At 39.5% G+C, this 16,372-nt stretch overlaps 4 protein-coding genes across 4 annotated transcripts in view; 2 read left to right on the top strand and 2 right to left on the bottom strand.

The window, feature by feature from the left end:
• LOC140936502 (uncharacterized) overlaps positions 1–16,372 on the bottom strand; it is a 470,324-nt gene that overhangs the window by 60,475 nt on the left and 393,477 nt on the right. The window lies entirely within an intron of this gene.
• On the top strand, positions 400–2,659 carry LOC140938771 (uncharacterized). The gene is made up of 2 exons (XM_073388300.1): positions 400–807; positions 1,744–2,659. Exons 1-2 carry the CDS (start codon positions 543–545, stop codon positions 2,517–2,519), a joined length of 1,041 nt encoding a protein of 346 aa, XP_073244401.1. The 5' UTR covers positions 400–542; the 3' UTR covers positions 2,520–2,659.
• LOC140938266 (uncharacterized) lies at positions 6,463–9,048 on the top strand. Its single transcript, XM_073387772.1, has 2 exons — positions 6,463–6,547; positions 7,538–9,048. Exons 1-2 carry the CDS (start codon positions 6,463–6,465, stop codon positions 9,046–9,048), a joined length of 1,596 nt encoding a protein of 531 aa, XP_073243873.1.
• On the bottom strand, positions 9,753–14,951 carry LOC140938265 (cartilage matrix protein-like). Its single transcript, XM_073387771.1, has 6 exons — positions 14,883–14,951; positions 14,038–14,080; positions 11,683–11,808; positions 11,293–11,529; positions 10,367–10,570; positions 9,753–10,058 (listed from the first exon to the last, which is right to left on the bottom strand). Exons 1-6 carry the CDS (start codon positions 14,949–14,951, stop codon positions 9,805–9,807), a joined length of 933 nt encoding a protein of 310 aa, XP_073243872.1. The 3' UTR covers positions 9,753–9,804.

The following is a 16,372-nucleotide window of genomic DNA, read 5'->3' as shown; positions in this document are numbered from 1 at the left end:
AAGTCTTTCTTGTGGCCACCAGGATGTATAACGTAAGCGATCGGAATGTGATTCTGGACAATCAAAATCAGTTTACTAAAAATTTGCTGCCATGACGTGAGCCGAGCTTTTTACCTTAAGAAATATTGCCTTTTTTAGTGAAATATACGTGGAATTTGGCTACGATTTTGAACATTATTTAAGTTTATAGATTCGAATCATCGATCAAAGGAAAGGAGAGCAATTATATTAATATCTTGGTGTAAATCTACAACAGACGGCAGATCAAAATGGAGAACTCTTCAAACAAATTCGAAGGAACGGAAGATAAGCAAAACGACAAAGAAATACTAAGCCACGAAGAACAGGAAAGTAAGGGTAATGGAACTCAAAAACCGAAAAAGGAACGAGTGAAGAACCTCTTAGCTTTTTATGCATTCGGAGCGCTCATTTATACGGTTTATTCGGTAATAATTTCAGGAGCGCAGGACATATTGGCTGGAACTTTTATTCCTACCGCTGCCGTTTTGGTGACAAACGTTGGTCCTTACTTTCTAGTGACGATGATTGCGCCCTATTTTATACACAAAGTGCCTTATGTTGTGCGAATAGTGGCAGTTTATGTATTTTTTACAGCAGGTCTGTTTATAATTGTCTACGCCAAGGAGGTCTACCTTAAGCTAGTGGGAATCTGTACAACATCATTAGGAGCCGGAATTGGGGAAGTGTCGTTTTTTACCCTTACGGCTTATTACGAGAAAGTAACGGTTGCCGCATATTCGGCTGGTACTGGCTCAGGATTTATACTGGGACCTTTGTATTACACAGGTAAGGCACTAATGTGATATTTTTTTTACCCTTTTAACCATAATTTCTCCAGTTTTGGTCGCCAGGCAAACGATATTTTTCCCTCACCCGTGTGGGCAGAGTCCACCATTTGCAACGAGGGCTGCCATTGGCTTTAAGAAACCATAGGCAAAGGATCCAAACTACACCCCTAATCTCAAGGTGGTGCCCCAGAGGGCTGAGGGCGGTGCAGGTTGTACCGAAAAATAATAAAAATAGAGATGTATAACAACTACGAGTATACCAAACGTTAACCACAGCCAGCAATCTTGGAGCACATTTGCATTTTCCAGTCAGGCCAATTCAACAAAGCGGATTGCTGTCTCTTGTATAACTTCTTAACGGAAGTTTTGCGGGGTAAAGAAGTGGCATTGTGGGCAATTCAAGCAGCAGCAGCATTTCTTAAAGTCCGTTTTTGGAGTACTGTCATTCATCGTCTTGACTTGTGAGCTAGACAGGGGTGGGGGCGGAGGGGTTCTAAGGACGCTTGCCAAATGTCAGAAAGAACTGGTGACCAAGCCAGTAGTGCATAGAAATAAGCTAATTTGACTGGGAAGTTCTGCCAGTAATAATAGTAGAATTATCTTTACGAATGGACTAGTCCTGACAAGAGATAACGCACTTGAACAATAAGCGCACAAAGACAGCCTACGTCGTGTAATTAAATGCACAAGTCCTAGATGTCTATCGAGAAGCGAGTAGGATATTTATTGCATCATTTTAAACCTTTTAACATTATTCGTCTGCACTGGTTAATTTAGGTTAAGTTTTTCCGATGAATAACCTGTACTGTGAGTCGGGGTGAATTGACTCAGTTTGCTGGTATAGATAGAGTACGCGGAAAATTGGCATTAGGTCCTAGTAGTCCCGAACGCAACCCTCTACTGAAGAGACCGTCTTCCTCTTATTTTTCCACAGGTCTAACAACATGGAGCTGCGTGTCACCAAATAATACTATGATGATTATAGCTGGATCTCCTCTTCTTTACCTCATATGTTATGCCATTATGGACAAAAAACATTCTCCAAAGACTGCGGAATTAGATTCCCAGTCTGACGAGACTAAAGACAAAACAGATTTAAAATGGAAAGAAAGAATTTCGGCCGTTGGACAGACGCTTCCGTTAGTAATATCTCTGTTTATCTGCTACATTTCCGAGTATGTGATAATTCAAGCCGTGATTACAACAATGGCTTTTCCAAGCGCTCCATTCCCCCCGCGTGTTCACTACAGATATTATATTTTCATATTCCTGAGTGGTGAGTTTATCGCTAGGTCGTATCTGGCTGTCATTGCGTCGGTCAAGCCAAGCCTTGTCAATGTCTTCGCTATTCGGAAAATATGGGTTTTGTCTTTGCTCCTGTTTGGTCAACTAGTATTTTTCTTTTTAGCCGCATGGTACAGATTCTTACATGACGTCTGGATCGTTTTCATTTTAATCTTTGCCGCTGGGCTAGAAGCAGGCGCGGCCTTCACTAATGCGTTCGTGGTGGTTTCGGAGACTGATGCTCGCATCAAAGAATTTGCGATGGGTTTTGCGACCATCGGAATGGGGGGTGGGACATTCTTTGCAGGAGTGGTGGGACTTCTCATAGAGCCACTAATTCGGGATCACTGTCTGGTGGTATCTGAAGTCGGTGATTATTGCTTCACAAGACCGTTTGGTCGTTGGAATCAAACAATGACTTGCTGAATTCGAAGAAAAGAGAAAGGCGCATAATTTCAAATTGTACTTCAATCAGAATGAAGCCTCAGTACGAGTATATAAGTCGTGAAATGGTCCTTCCAAGTTTAAATAGGCCTCAAAAGTTTAGGCCTATCACCAGCAACGGCGATTATGGACTAACTGAGAAAGGTTTTAATCCAGTGAACAAGAAGGAAAGACTTTCCCTCCACCCTTCAACAGATATTGCTGAGGAGAGCTGTAAGTTTTCTCAGCTATGAACCTCAGCCGTGTAGATGCCACTTATCATTGAACAAACTTGAGATGGTCGCTGAGAAATAATGGGAAAGATTCTGTAGATGACAAACTTGTACTCTAGGTTCAGAGATAGTAATCATTTGAGTCCGGCATGGTATGCAGTACAAGGCGCGGATTTGTTTTTTTTAAAAGAGTTTAATTTCTTCAAAATTGGGGCTGTATGTCTTAAAGTTTGTTGGACATCGCTTTTGGGTGTTCACATTCAGTAGATAGGCAGAGCATGAGTAGTCTCTTATTTTTCTTCAAACTTAGTGGGGTGGCGCGCAGCACCACATGGAGCGGTTTAGTCCTCGTCTAACTCGTCTTGCGGGTTCGCTCCTCTATGCTCACTTGGTACGCCCAGTGCTTTAATGACTGCATTTAGTCTAACAGAAATATGACAATATCACCTACATGAAGATCAAAAGATAACCTGTGAATATTTTGCAATTATTAGATGAGGTAGAGTATGATCTGCAGAGTAAGTCTGAGATTAAGGACGGAAGGGGTCTGCATAATTTTCCATATCATTCAAAAGCCTAATCCAATAATTGTTTTATTACTCATTCAATAAATAATAATAATTATAATGATAATGATAATAACAATAACAATAATAACAATAATGGTAGGTAACAATGATCTTCAAGAAGTTAAAAATACATATATTTTGTCACAAGAAGATCTAGAGTTAGAATTTTTACATCTTAACGGCGTTCCACTGTTCACTCAGTATATATCCATATTTACAAGGCTAATTCGTTTGTTTATCGTTTGTTTACTTTGCTGTGATAAGTCATATTGTTATGTCAATATGTTATGTCAAATGTGTTTTCGTCGAATAAAAACAACTAATTCAGCAAATCGTGTAATTGTAAGAATCACTAGTAAATAAGTGTTTCCTCTGACGCCCTCGAAAACGAAACCATATCGATCATAGTTCCCTCATTGACGTAATGGGTAGATAACAAAATATTTTGAGGATGAGAACACTCCATTTGACATTTTTGTTTTCGTCACCCTTAACAGGCTTCCTGTATGAAAACAAATTAGTGTCTAGAGCTTTTGGATTCACAAGGAAAATATATTCTATAAAAAATTGCCTTTGCTTTCTAATTCGAAACTGCTCTCCTTACAGTGACCAGAGAGGATAACACGGGTGCGCGCTTTCCGCTTGTCCAGGAGTCTGGGATTTTAACCAGTGACAACCCCCTCCCCTCCCAAGAAACGTTTATTTCATCACATAGCTAGTTCCAGGCTCTCAGATAGTAGAGATGACCCGTAAGTGATAGCCGGCACGCGAAAATATGAGCGCGTGATCTGGGTAAATCTATTTTCGTGTTTGCTTTCTCAATTTCGCGGACCCAGTTATATCGGGGCCTGGAACAAACTATTTATCACATCGCTTACGATTGTACCAACTGTGAATTTTCATTCCCTGGCAAGCAAACATATCCTTAGTTTTGAAACAGTGTCTGCCCCTAAAACTCGGCCAAACGACCGTTTGAAAACAGTAGTTACCAAACATACATTCAATAGTCTACAACTTCTTTAGAGCTTATGTGTAAGGCTGCGACGATTTGTGTTTGAATAAAATATTTTGCACCAGTTCCTCAATTTAATTATAGGAGTCAATAAACCAATATCCAATTGCGTTTGGACAGCTTTGTTAATCAGTACGAGCTCTAATAACTTGTCGTGAATTTGCTCAATAGATTTGTCACTTGGCCAAAAAGAGATCTTATTAAAGATTAATAAACTGGATTAATTCTCTCAAATGAAGTTGGTCCATTTAATTAACGAATAACCGTACTAGCGTTGCTAATTTTATCATGTTATTACATTGTATTAATTTTGATAAGAGCCAGGTTTCTACTCAAAACTCAGTTTTGGATCTATCACAATGCATTACAGTACTCTATTGAACTCGTAGAAATGTCATTTTATGTACGTGGGTTTTTTATAATTGCATGTCGCTCCCATGACAACCAATGGCAAGATACTTGAATAGGAGTTATGTCTTTTGTTCTTGTGTTTACTTCAAGGAAAGAAAGCCAGTTAAAAAGTAAGAGACTAATTATAAACGAAGAACTATTCAATAGCTTTACATATGAAAAGAACAGATGATAATTATTTAACTAGAGTACAGTTAATTAAAGAGAACGACTTATGAGTAAACGTTAGCACAAACTTAGGAGTGTTGTTCGATTCTTCAAGTGTTTTAGTGCTAATCGCTCACCCAAAACTGCTGAACACAGTACTTCTCTGGATTAAGATTACCAAACATGTAGTTGAGTTCATTGTTCTGTAAAAGCAACAAGAGATAAGTTAGAAGGTTTGCTTGAAACATCAAGGACTGTCTGGGTTTCGATTCACAGTCTGTGCATTGACTGAAGGACATAGTTCAGGGTGAAAGTTGTTAGGTAAGTGTGCTTACTAAAAAAAAAACTGTTTATATTTGCCTATTGATTATCGACAAGTGTCCTTTCTTACAGTAAAATGAACTGATAAAATCTGAAGTAACTAATGAATCATGTATTTAACAAAAAAGTTAAAGATACTTGTAAATAACGTAAACAATTCGAATTCATAGATTTGTTAACGTAAACAAAGGCTCGCACTTACAGATAACGTGATAAGAGAGTAAAATCGACTCTTTCAGTTGTCTTTGAAAAATGTTTTTCAAAGCCGGACTGAAAGAAATATAAGGTAACCTAAATCAACTACTAAAGGCTTTAAATGTGTTTGGAAGGGAACGCTGGCAACATTTTCAAAGGTCTTGTATAGTCCACTCTTTATCTGCCAGGCTAACAGAACGACCTTTTTTTTCTACCTAACTTGAGAATTTCGCTGACAAGAATCGGCCTAAAATAGACCCGATTTCAAAAAACCTATTGCAGTTCAACAGATTCTTGGAAACTTGCGGTCAGACTGTAGTGGGCATTGAAAACATTGTAAATTTAAAGATTCGCTTTATCTTGGAGGGTGAGAGGCTGCTTCAGGGAGTAAATTACAGTAAACCATAAGTTAGAGTCTAATTTGGTTATTAGGGCCAATATTGAACATATAATGTCTATCTAGGGATGATTTGGAGCCGTAAGGGCCAAAAGGAAACCCAGATTAGAAGCTGTTTTATAGCTAGGGCTGTTCCAATTGTGCTCAAATGGCCCCATGAGTAACTTCAATCTACACGGCTGACCTGGCTTTTAGGCCGGAAAAACAGAACGTATCATTAATTAAAAGTGTGAGTAAGTACATGTTAACCCAAAAGTGCTTTTCTCACTTTTATTTTTCATACTCATTAATGTTAAGTAGTTACTTACTACTTACAAGTCTAAAACGAAAAAATAAGATAAAATTCTAAAGTACAAGGTGGTACTCTAGTATCGACTAATTATTAACACTGATTTTTAAGTATAATTAGTGTTAATAATTAGTCGATACTAGAGTACCGCCTTGTACTTTAGAATTTTAAGCTTTTATCGTTTTAGACTTGTAAGTAGTAAGTAGCTATATGATTTTAGCTGGTGTATATCGTATTTATTTTTTAATTCATTAGTTATCTTATTTAATTATTTAGACACGACCCCACAAGCGAAGCGTCGCTTTAAATACTTATCGTGTATAAATAAAGATTATTGATTGATTGATTGCATGTTTATATCCGACTTTCAGCATGGCGGAAGAAGATCAAGAAAGCCATTTTGATGATCCTGAGGAACAGGAACCCATGAAAGTATCTGTGACGTTTAAACCTCCAGAACCAGAGAATGATGACGCCAAGCTCGTAGAAACCTCTGAAAACCAGACTCCTGATACTACATCAACCCCAGAGGACCCCGGACAGGCTGATGACGCACGTGACTCTGACACGGAGGACATTCACCTACCCATAAACCCACCCGTTACACCCATTCTTTCTTGTGTGATCCCTGAAAAAGTTAACAATGAATGCCTAAATACGGAACAACCCGACGTTCTTGAGGTAATTGTTGAATTCATTTGGTGTTCAATAGCCCGGAGAATACTCCCAAAACATTTGGGTGAGGGCTACTGTGTAAGAAGAATTGTGAAACATTAGTGAATGTACGCAACAGGACAGGAGAGGAAAGAAGACGGCAAACCTTGTGTGACAAGCGTGACAATAATTTTGTTTGAAATAACTTTTGGCAAAAATTCACTTTCCTTTTAACAGATCTTTTTGTAGAAGACCAGAAAACATCGATGTTAGTGAAGATCTAGCCTGCGAGCAAGCTCTCAATTTGTGGAGTATCGTGAAAAGTTGACCCGCAAGGGGCTAGTGAAGATCACGACAAAACACGGAACACGTTCGTCTCGCGCAAGCGTTTTGCCGTCCTCTTCTTCTTGCCGTCCTGTTGCTTAAACTCACTACTATATCAGACCAGACCGTTGCTGCGCGCACACTCTGAGTCATGCTCTCCCGCTCGTCTGAAATTTAAGAGGGCCTTCAAATTCTTTTCAAGAGATGAATAAAAGTAAATGATTTCGTCTTGTAAACGCTATCCTTTATTCTAAACCAAACTGTATCCTATTTCAGACCACAGGAAACATTTAAGATTTCAGAAGGCAAAAGGGTTAAAAATTACATGGCAATGCAATGAAAGCATGTAATAAGGTTTATGAACGTGAACTTTTCGTTGACTCATTCATATGACAGAGCCAAGTGAATTCTTTTCATGATTTGTTGCACTCAAAAATCTGTTGAGATTGCTCATTTCTTGCTTTTCTCTTCCAGGGCTGGAAAGGCTATAGCAACAACATTTACATTCAGCCAATCGTAGTGAATCACGCCACCAGTGACACGTTTCCTTATCCAGCCAATCAGAAGACAAAGCGAAGACTTACTAGTCAAGACCTGAGAAATCAAATGCGTCTTCGAGAGGCTAACACCTGGATTACTAAACACAACGAAAGACTTCGGAGCACAGGGAGTTTACGATCAAAGGCTCATTTTAGCATCAAGCACGATCTACAGGATGTAAACGAACTTTCAAAACAGGCAAGATGTAACGACAAGGAAATGATAAAACAGAGAATTCCTGGGGGAACCCTTCACAAAGGATTTGTCTGCCGAACATGGGCTGCAAATTTCCTAGAAAATAGTGCCACTGAAGTCGAGGACGACGAGTTTATTCCATTTTTTGTACGGAAATATGTGGACAACTCAAAATCTGTAAGTGCCGTAGTAAAGAACGTCATCACTAGAAAATCTACGGAAAAGAAGGAAAATTTACAACTTGCGTCTTTAAAACGCGACAATAAAGAGCTCACTGAATCAAATTCCAACGAAAGCGCGCGCAAGTTAGAAATCACATTGGAAGAGAAGACATTTGATGACGAAAATAACAACATCAAAATAGAAGATTGTACAAAAGCATCGCCAGGCGATTTTAAGAGCCTTCAAAATAATTCTGGTCAGTTTGTTTGTGGTTGCGGTGGGACCCTGGCTCATGAAATGGAAATTAAAAGACGTGCTAAAAGTACTTTGCCTACAAGAAAGTATCTTGTTCATGCAAGATCAAACAGTTTTAGAGAGACCCACTGTGTTGCCTTACCAATCAAACAGTTCCCACCCATAAACCCGCTAGAGGACATGAGGAAACCAAACTCTCAAGCGAGGATAAAGCGGGGAATTTTACCGGCTCGGAGACCACACACCGTAGACACTGCAATGGTCTTGAAAGAAGCGATCGTTGTGAATGGCCATTGCAATTTGCCGAATTACAACAAGAAAAGTGATTTGCCAAGCAGAGAATTTTACCACGAAAGAGACTCTGTGTCAACCTCAGAACAATATAGCAAAGATAGAAAGTTGCATCCAGGGGTGAAGTTTGATAAAAACTGGCTCGGAAGTAAACACTTTGACGAAGGCCTCAAAATGCTGTGTCCGAGGTCGGAGGAAAGAAGGAGGGTCAACCAAACACTCGTTAAAAGCGCGACATCTCAGTGTGCTGTACATGACAGCAACAAGCGCATTCAAGAAAGGCGTGGTCGCTGTCGTTCCTTGAGCGTTCCTCCGGGAAATAACAAGCAGTCGAAAATGTCGGTTAAAGAAAATCAAAACGTCATGTATGGAAACAGGCTCCCATTAAAAACTCCACCGTATTCACCTAACGGTGAAGATAACGATTCAGGCACTGACTCAAATGATACTGGCCTGGGCAGTGAAATTGAATATGCATTTGATGGTTCAGCGAAACTTGATATCTACCTTCAACCCAGGGGTACAAGTTTTCGTTAAGATGGTGCCTTGGGTGTGACGTTGTGTAAATAAACTGGAACAATCTTAGGGCCAGTTTACATGGAGGTGGGGTACCCCAGTTAGGTAGGGTAACCCGCTTAGGTGGGATAACCCGCCTGTACATATGATCACGTTTACATGATTTGTGGGGTGACTCGCCAAATATTACCTCACCTACCTGGGGTCCCCCACCTCCATGTAAACAGGCCCTTAGTACCCAGCATGACATTTTAAAAGCCTTAATGGTTTTCAAATCCCGCATTCGTCTTGCTTCGATCTGAGTATTTACGTTCCAAATTTACTTGTCGATCTGATACAACTCCGTACACTATTCAGTTTCATGTGACCTCGAAGAGACCAACGGAAACAAGCTTAAAAAAACTATAGCTATATGTAACAATTACATGTAGGACTAGAAAACGAGTCAGTAGGGTTAGAACTTGACAACTAGCGCTGCACAATTTTAACCAATGACTTCAGTCGATACCTCTGCAACAAATTTAGACGAACGATGAAGCAAGCGTTTATACTTCGGAAAAGACGAGTAGACCTCTTTCATAAGTTAATCTTTCATATCTATATAAATGAGCCTTTCTGGTCTCGTTTGAAAGTAAGAATTCTTTTGTATTTTACACATACTAATGAAGTCAGAAAGCGGGCTAAATATCATACGTAAAAAAGAATATATTAATAGGCCGAGAGGTCTATAACAGCGAGTGTCACTCTTTGTTAGCTTCGCTGTCCCAAATTGGGCATTCATTCAAACTGTAATTCGCTGTAGACAAAGTCTCTATCAACGACGAAATCTTCAGCAGCAAGATTTCTTCTGGCATAGCTGAGCTCACAGTGACGTGACGGCGAGTGAAAATTGAACGAGTAGCACGAACTGTGTGATATGCAGAAGAGGGCGCACTCGAAGTCATCGTAAGCACTTCGTGACGCCAGAGTGTGACTCTTGAGTGAGCGATGAGTAACCACCGGGTGGACAAACGCATTGGAAGTCCTGCCAACTAAAAAAATGAAGAAAATAAACAGAATGAAAATGATAAACTAAATGAGTATTACATAATTAAATAACTAAATACAAACAAGATTGAATCGCACACATGTCAAAAGTGTTTCAACTAATGTGATTTATACTTAATACTAACGCCTTTTATACAAAGTAAGTAGGCGGTAAACCTTCTGTTTTCGGATCGATTATGTTTATGACCCTTTCTTCTGCTCGACAGTATGACGTCACATTATGGCGATCCAAAAACCTCACTCTCGCGATCAAGAGGAACATTCCCTCCTGCGTACATAGGCTGTTGCTTACCTGAGCACAGAGCTAGTGCAATCCTTAATCCGTTATCTGTTGGCAACATTTGTCTGAAAGACGAATAATGAAAGACGTGATTGGGCTCAGACGCCAAGGCGTTTATTTCGGCTGAGTTCACATTGGAACCTAATCCCAATGCAAATATGACAATCCCTTTATTCTTTAGCAGCTGAGATTCTTCCTTTGACGCTGCGTGTCCATCTGTGTGTGATAAAAAATCATATGGTAAGCACATCTCAAGACTAAATCAGGAATGGAGCACCCTGTTTATTGAATGTTTGACAATAAGGATTTTGGTATGGACTGTTACCTCCGCAGACCATTCCTTTCGCATATGCTATTTAATAGGCCATTTTCGAACTGCCTCAAGCCTCTGTTTCAAAGCGAGGCTAAGTGCGAAGCTATCGATGTGAAAATGATTGTTTTATATTATTTCTTTATTTCACGTCCATTGCATGAAAGCTTTTAAAGTTGTCTAACGTATACGAAAAATTGATTGAATATTGCGGGGATGTCAAAGATTTGGATAAATCTGTGCTCTAAGGAAATGCAGATAAGGGCTAAAATTCGGTTCTGTTCTTAACAACACACAAATAACAACTAACAACATTTCTGGTCTATTGTCCCGTAGTAGGCCGCTACGCTTTATTGAAGACCAACTGAGCCTAAAAAGCAGAATTGTGAAGAATACATCACAGTTAGATTACATCAAGGAAAATTAACGGAGTGTTGGATACGATGATCTACGAGAGACACTCGGAGGCCAGGACAAACCCCTACAGTTTCATATTCACAGGTTGGTAAGTCATCGCATCGTGTTTGAATGTCGATAAAGTGCCGGCATAAATTTCACAGTGATTCTGTTAAAACCATAAAGGAATGTTAAATTAAGAACAAATTAAAAAATTCGTGCATGGACTTACCAGTGCTTTTTCCATCAGTAATTACTAACAGGACTTGAGGTACATTTGATCTCATTCCACCGCCAGCAGTAAACAACTCCTTACGACACTCCTGGAGTCCCAGATCAATCCGAGTGCTGCCAGTGTAATATGTGATGTTCAGAATCAATGCCTTTATTGCTTTCACGTTTTGTTCAGCTGAAAAAAGAATTTCTGTTTTTGCGCTAGAACTAAAACTGACCACGCCCACGTGAGTACCTGTAAATATAATCAGTGAACAGGTAGAAACTGAGTTTTCTTGACCGTAACCCCTTTTAAAATACTCTCTATGCAAATGCCGTATTAAGGAGAGACTTAGGAACAGAGAACAAACTGATGATCGTAAAGACTTTTCAAGCACTACTTTCTTACCCGCGCTGGACACTTGGAAATATTCAATGAGCTTGATAATAAACGCTTTCACTTGCTCGTAATTAATTGATCCAATACTACCAGAGGCATCCAACAAGAAAGCCAAATCCATTGCAAAAGGACAAACTAAAAGAAATAAAAAATGCATTTATATCCGTAAAGCTAACAAAGTATTTCTCATTATCGAAAGTAAGAAAAGAAAGAAAACTGTAATCTGACGTTTTTTCCCCAATTTATCTCAGGCGGCTTTGACACAGGCATTCAGTTCTGCGACTGAAAATGAGTGACGTCATTTTCATTATTTCCTTAGCGCAATTAAAAATTCCAATAAGAAATTAAACTAAACAAGCAAACGCAGGGAGACACATGAACTATGAACAAGTTTTATAAATCTCAGCTTTTCGTGAACCTTATTAAGGTTTAAAGTGTCACTGTACTTATACCACGTTCTGAAATACGTTATTCTTCCTCTCCCCGGCTAGCACAATAATTAACAATTATTATTCATTCAAAATATTTTCCCTATTCTGATTGGCTAAAAGCACTCGTTCAATTCACCATAACCAGTTACTGATGACCAAATTTGGAAGAATTTTGTGCTTAACGAGGAAATGACGTCAAAAATGCAACGTTTTCGCAGGTTAAGGCACCGTTAACCGAAAAGACCTGGGGACGAGGTTGAGTTGTTTTGATTGTGAACTTGAAAAACTTTCAAGAGTAAGAACTAGGCGAAAACATAGCTAAAAACATGGCAAGAACAGCAAGAAGACAACTCGAAGGGCGACAACTGCTATATAGAGAATATTTGCGGAGCTGGACAAACCTAAGCGTGCACTATCGAAGATGAACTTGACATCGATGGATCGATGGAGGTTAGCATGCTTTAGCCATGTTTTTAAAGTAGGAATTATTTTGAATGAATAATAAAACAATTATTGAATTCGGCTTTCGTATCATATGAAGAATTATGGAGATCGAGGAGGGTGTTATCCGCCTCGGCCTACGGCCTCGACGGATAACACCCTCCTCGATCTCCATAATTGTTCATAAGATACTCAGCCTCATTCATTAATTGTTAATTAATGAATGAGGCTGTGTATCTCAAGAAGAATTATGGAGATCGAGGAGGGTGTTATCCGTTAAGGCCGTAGGCCGAGGCGGATAACACCCTCCTCGATCTCCATAATTCTTCATATGACAAGAAAGCCGAATTCAATAATTGTTATAGCCTGCGTAGCAAGCGTTTCCGTGCTGTTTCGGAGCAAAGAAAGACCGAGGAACGAGATTCTCGGTTTTGGCCGGGCGAGAAATGAAACGAGAGCTAAAGAGGGGGGAGGGGGAGGGGAAGGTTTCCTTCCTTTCTTCCCCACCCCCTCCCCGCTTACTCGCGCCATTTTTCGCGCGGTCCTTGCTCGGAAACAGCACCGAAACGCTTGCTACGCAGGCTATAATTGTTATATTATTCATTCAAAATAATTCCTAGTTTAAAAACATAGCTAAACCATGCTTACCTCCACCGATGTTAAGTTCATCTTCGATAGTGCACGTTTACAGGAGCCGGGGACGTTTAGGGTTGTTCAGTTCCCCAAATATTCTCCAAATGGGATGTCGCCCTTCGAATTGTCTTCTTGCTGTTCTTGCCATATTTTTAGCTATTATTTCGCCCAGTTCTTACTTTTGAAACGAGTGAAATGTCCGCCATTTTTGTCTTCACAACCAAAACAACTCAACCTCGTCCCCAGGTCTTCTCGGTTAACGGTGCATTAACCTGCAAGGAAGCTGCACTTTTGACGTCATCAGTTGATTAATCGCAAAATTCTTCCAAATTTGGTCATCAGTAGCTGGTAATGGTGAATTATGCTTGTGTTTTTAGCCAATCAGAATCGGGGAAATATTTTGAATGAATAATAACACGCTTTATCATTCGATGAAAATTTCTCTTCCTTTTCATTGGCTGAGAGCCCACCACCTGACCTGCAAATAACTTCCTCCCAATAATGATCTGATCATGCGCGATGTCGTCCAACTGTGTTTGGCTGCAAGTAATATTTTGCCTCATGAGTAAATGAAACCACGCTTTTCTCTCACACACTCTTGCTTGAAAATGTCGCTGACCTTTCAGAAAGCGATATTCGTTAAAAAACAAACTCGATAACCTAATGATAAAACAGTTATTGAACTCGGTTATCGAAAAATATCATGATTTTTTAGTGTCTCGCAGATCAGTTATTTCGCTCAGCCTTCTCAGTGTTCACCGCTAACTAATCCCGATATTTCGTTCAACCTCGTCCAATAATTGTTAATTGTTATAGTAGGAGTTATATCTGGTCCCTGATAACACGAGATGGCTCTTACCTGCATCAACCGTAGTGACTGGCGATACGAAAAGAAACTGGAGCTGCCAGAGATAAGTTTAATGGGTTAGTTACTTTAAAGCATGCCTCCTATAGGTATAAAAACTGATTTTGTAGGTATCTTTTCGGAACAGCGATCAAAAGGAATTTACTCTGAAACAAATGTTTGCATCCAGTCGTGATCCGCTCACATGCCCAGTCAATTTTCATTGAATTCTAAATTCAGTCCTTCCTGGTGGTAAAAGTGGGTTCAGATTTTTGCCTCAGCTTTTTAGATTTCAGTTATAATAGGATGGTCATTTAATATCTGTTTTGGCAAAACTGGTTGCTACCTTTGATGTAATGCTTATAAAGAACCCCCATCGATGAAACCCATCTTGACATCATGCTTTTTCCCAAAATACCTCGCAGAGTTAGTGGTGAGCGTCTCCCTCAAAAAAAGAAAATAATAATAAACAAAACGAGCTTTTCTCGCCGGCCTCAGTGCCTAGAGACTTCCGATTTCCTTTCCTTTTCTCCTCCTCCTACTTCCTACCTATGTTAGACCTACTGATTTAGAATCACTAGACATTTTTTGTCAGTGTAAAAATAAGACAAATTTAAGGAAAAAAGTTGAGCTATACATGAGATATCAATTGGGCTCATTTGATAATATCAGACTTCTTGCCAATTTATTCATGTTATCTTCATTTAGTGATATCGGACTATAATTAGCAATCATAAACTCGAGATGCCTTTTTCACCTTTTGTTTTTTTGCTCGATTTTGTCCGGATCGGAAAGGAAGTTTTTCTTGTCATTTCGGCCCTAAGACGCTCAATTGCGTCAAGCACAACCAATGTACTAACCTCCTTATTTTTGTTTCGAAACAACAAATCAATAAATCTTTTTCTTGATGGATTTCCGTCATACGTCATATACTTTATATTCTTGACTACCAAATTTTCATTCAAAAAATGAAGCAAGGACTCAGGTGTACCCGGGTTTCCGCTTGTTAATATAAAAGAAAAAGGCGTAAGATCATAACGGTTTGGCACTTATTTTCCTTTTTAACATACAATAATTTTTTCTAGCTAAAACCAAACAGGCGGTGCGTTTCTTACACACCCAAAACTTCTTGCTTGTTTGCTGATTAGCCTTTGCCAGTGGATTATTAAAACTGAACTTCCATGATAACAAGCTTAATGAACTGACCTGAAAGAAGAAAAAGACTTTCGGTTTCATGGTAAATCTTCGGCTTTCGTTTTCTAACGCACAGCGTTCTTCTATCACCTGCAAAGTGCACGAATTAAATCGAATAAACACTTTGGTGCTTTTCTTTGTGTAGCAGGGGTATAGTGTTATTCAGCTGCCTGCAACCATTTAGTAATGTGTGAAATTAAATGGATTTTATGTCAATTTTGTACAAAGATGAATATCAGTTTCACTCAGCATGCCACTTTTCACCGGCGAGATTCACAAGGTTTCTATTTTTGACAAGAACGCAAATTCCGAACATGGATTTTAACCCAGCGCTTTAAACCCTAGGCAAACTTAACATTACAGCGTCGAAATAAGTTATTTGTTTCTTCTCCTTAATGAATTGTGTGACAATAATTAAGAAAAAAAAACAAGGCTGTTTACTTTTTGAAGCTCATTACAACCTCCAAAATGAAAAGCCCCATTCATCTGCTTAAAAAGTTAAAATGAAGAACGTTTGGATTTAGCTGAGGCTGTGTGTTGTGGGAAAAAATTATAGAAAAGGGAATTAAATAGGAAGTGACATTAAAGTGCGTAATTTTCAATGAGTCGTTAGCTCTACCACGCATTATTATTCGGATCGGTGGGAATTGAGCCAACGTTGGACTAGATCTATCTTCATGTTTTTCACATATTAGTTTTTGGGGCGACCAACGAGCTCGCGACTCCTCCAAGCAGCCCAAACTGTGGCTGCTTAATATGAACATTTAGGGGAGGATTTGTCTACTTATCGGTAGACAAGGCTTTCATTGAGTATGCTCCAGCTAGAAATACCGCTGGTATAAGACCACCTACTGTGACCATGAGATGGGGCATTTTTGAACGCCACTTTTACCTGGTGATAATGATGAATTGACCAGTAAACAGTACTGTCTTATCAGATGTAACCTGCGTAGCAGGCGCTTGGAAAATGTGGGCGCAAGAATAAAAGGGCGCGCGAGAGGGAGACATACGAGCTCCCTCTCCCCTCGCGTGTCTCCCTCTCGCGCGCCCGTTCATTCTTGCGACCACTACTTCCAAGGGCCTGCTATGTAGGCTACATCTAATAAGACAGTACTGTTTACTGGTCAATTCATCGTTATCACCAGGTAAAAAGTGT

Source organism: Porites lutea, chromosome 5 (genome assembly GCF_958299795.1).
Source record: "Porites lutea chromosome 5, jaPorLute2.1, whole genome shotgun sequence".
Lineage (NCBI taxonomy): Eukaryota > Metazoa > Cnidaria > Anthozoa > Scleractinia > Poritidae > Porites > Porites lutea.
The sequence above is the reverse complement of the archived record's forward strand: the minus strand, read 5'-3'. Positions and strand labels throughout refer to the sequence as shown.